The sequence below is a fragment of the Setaria italica genome, chromosome IV (assembly GCF_000263155.2).
Source record: "Setaria italica strain Yugu1 chromosome IV, Setaria_italica_v2.0, whole genome shotgun sequence".
NCBI lineage: Eukaryota > Viridiplantae > Streptophyta > Magnoliopsida > Poales > Poaceae > Setaria > Setaria italica.
Window position 1 is genome coordinate 33,907,461 of NC_028453.1, and position 2,194 is coordinate 33,909,654.

At 62.1% G+C, this 2,194-nt stretch overlaps 1 protein-coding gene across 1 annotated transcript; it reads left to right on the plus strand.

Moving 5' to 3' along the window:
• The first annotated feature begins 337 nt into the window (after nt 1-337).
• LOC101782548 (alpha carbonic anhydrase 7) lies at nt 338-1,922 on the plus strand. The gene is made up of 4 exons (XM_004965848.2): nt 338-516; nt 690-1,297; nt 1,397-1,450; nt 1,565-1,922. The coding sequence occupies exons 1-4, from the start codon at nt 381-383 to the stop codon at nt 1,664-1,666; spliced, it is 900 nt and encodes a 299-aa protein (XP_004965905.1). The 5' UTR covers nt 338-380; the 3' UTR covers nt 1,667-1,922.
• Nucleotides 1,923-2,194: the final 272 nt, after the last annotated feature.

The following is a 2,194-nucleotide window of genomic DNA, read 5'->3' on the forward strand; positions in this document are numbered from 1 at the left end:
CATCAGGCGCGGCCCGACCAAAGTTCAGTTCAGTGCATGTTCTTGTTCATTTCACTTTTAAAAATTCAAAAAAAAAAGTTAATTCCCTTTTCTTTTGTTCGAAATTTTAAAAATTTTCCCCGTTCCAAAAGAAACCACCACTCGATCGATTATTGATTGTTCCCCTGCACCGCCGCGCACAAATCACCTGGATCCCTTGCGCGCGCGCGCGCGCGACGCGTGACGGCCGGCTTTACCGGCCGCCGGTCACGCGCTTTCTCCCGGCCCCGCCGCGCTCGCTCGCGCACGGCTACTTCACACCCGCCCGGCTCGTCGACGATCCTGGCGTGGGCAGACTCTCTCTCTCTCGTCGATCGATCCACGCTGTTCAAGCAGGTGGCATGGCGGTCTCCGCCATGTACGCGGCGGCGGCCCTGGGCAGGAGGAACCGTACGGTGACGGCCGCCGTCGCCGTCCTCGTCGTCTCCCTCTCGCTGCCGCTGCTCTTCCCCTTCGGCGCGGCGGCGCAGGAGCTCGGTAGGCGTTTCCGGTTCACGCACGCACGCACACAGCACCTGCATCACCACCGTGAGTGACCAGACAGAAAAAAAAAACTCTAATCATTACCATTAGCTGGGCGACCGGTGGCGAGCCGTTACACCATGCCTTCGACCCTTCCTTCTTGTGAGTTGCTGTGACACGTTTCGCAGACGAGGAGGGGGACTTCAGCTACCGGCGCGAGGACGGGAACGGGCCGACGCGGTGGGGCGCGGTGCGGCGGGAGTGGGCGGCGTGCTCGGTGGGGCGGCTGCAGTCGCCGATCGGGCTCTCGGACACGGTGGCGGCGCTGGTGGACAGCCCGGGTCGGCTGGGCCGGTCCTACCGCCCCGCCGCGGCGTCCCTCGTCAACCGGGGCCACGACATCATGGTGCGGTTCAACAGCAACCCCGGCGGCGTGGTCATCGACGGCGTGGCCTACCGGCTCCGGCAGATGCACTGGCACTCGCCCAGCGAGCACGCCGTCAACGGCCGCCGCTACGCCCTCGAGCTCCACATGCTGCACCAGAGCGAGGCCGGCAACAGGTACGCCGTCGTCGCGCAGCTCTACAAGGTCAGCCGGACGCGCCGCGATCGGACCATACGCAGGCTGGAGCGCTACATCAGGAGGATCGCGAGGAGGGAGAACCACGAGGAGCTCATCGACGAGGTGGTGGACCCGCGGCGGCCGGTGAGCCGGAGCACCGTGTACTACAGGTACACCGGCTCCTTCACCACGCCGCCGTGCACGGAGGGCGTCACCTGGGTGGTCGCCCACCAGGTAAAGTAAAATCCATGCCGTCGTCCATGCACGCGAGCGCGGTCTGAGTTGTCAACGGCGATGTGTGACGTGGCGCCACGCGCTTGCTTTTGCGTGCAGGTACGGCGCGTGACGCGGCGCCAGATCCGGCTCCTGCGGAACGCCGTCAATGACGTAAGCACCGTTCGTTCACCTCGCCGGCGGCCCGTGCATCCAGGCCGCCGCCGATGCAATTGCATTATTGCATAGAGAGTTCCAGAAATGTAGTGTGCGGCGTGACGTGTGCAGGGCGCGAGGAGGAACGCGCGGCCACTTCAGGAGGCGAACGGCAGGAGCGTCGCCTTCTACTACGCATCGCCGGCGCACGGCCGACGGGCGACGGGGGACTAGCGAGGAGACGGCCGGCCGGCGACATCTCGGAGTACGTCGTCCCTCGGCGTGCGCTGCTTCTTGCGTACACGTGGCCAAGCAGTTCATGCATGTCCCTATAACCGGTGTTCCCCCAAATCAATTCATTGCAACGTAGCACAATTGAATTGATGTAAAAAAAATGAAGGAAACATTTTGCCATAGAAATTGAGTATGAGTTTATTTGGAGGACTATTTCCTTGTTTCTATGAGGGAGATTACACAATCTGAAAAGAGAAACCCCTTCTACAAAGATGACGTCTGGCGCAGCTTATCATCATATGAGAGTGATTTTTTCACGCGTTCGCTGACCACGATGGTTACCTCCGCCGCTGGCCAAACTTCTTCTGTCTGGCTGGAGCCCGGCAAGTCCGTACTCGCCGCCGTCGCCGTCCTCGAACGAAAAAGGGCCCGCGGCGTCCGCGCCGGTGGCCTCAGGCCCCGCCTTATTAGCAGCTGGTTCTTCTTGAGGGCGTTGCCGTCCGAGGCTGGCGATGGAGTCGCGACTCT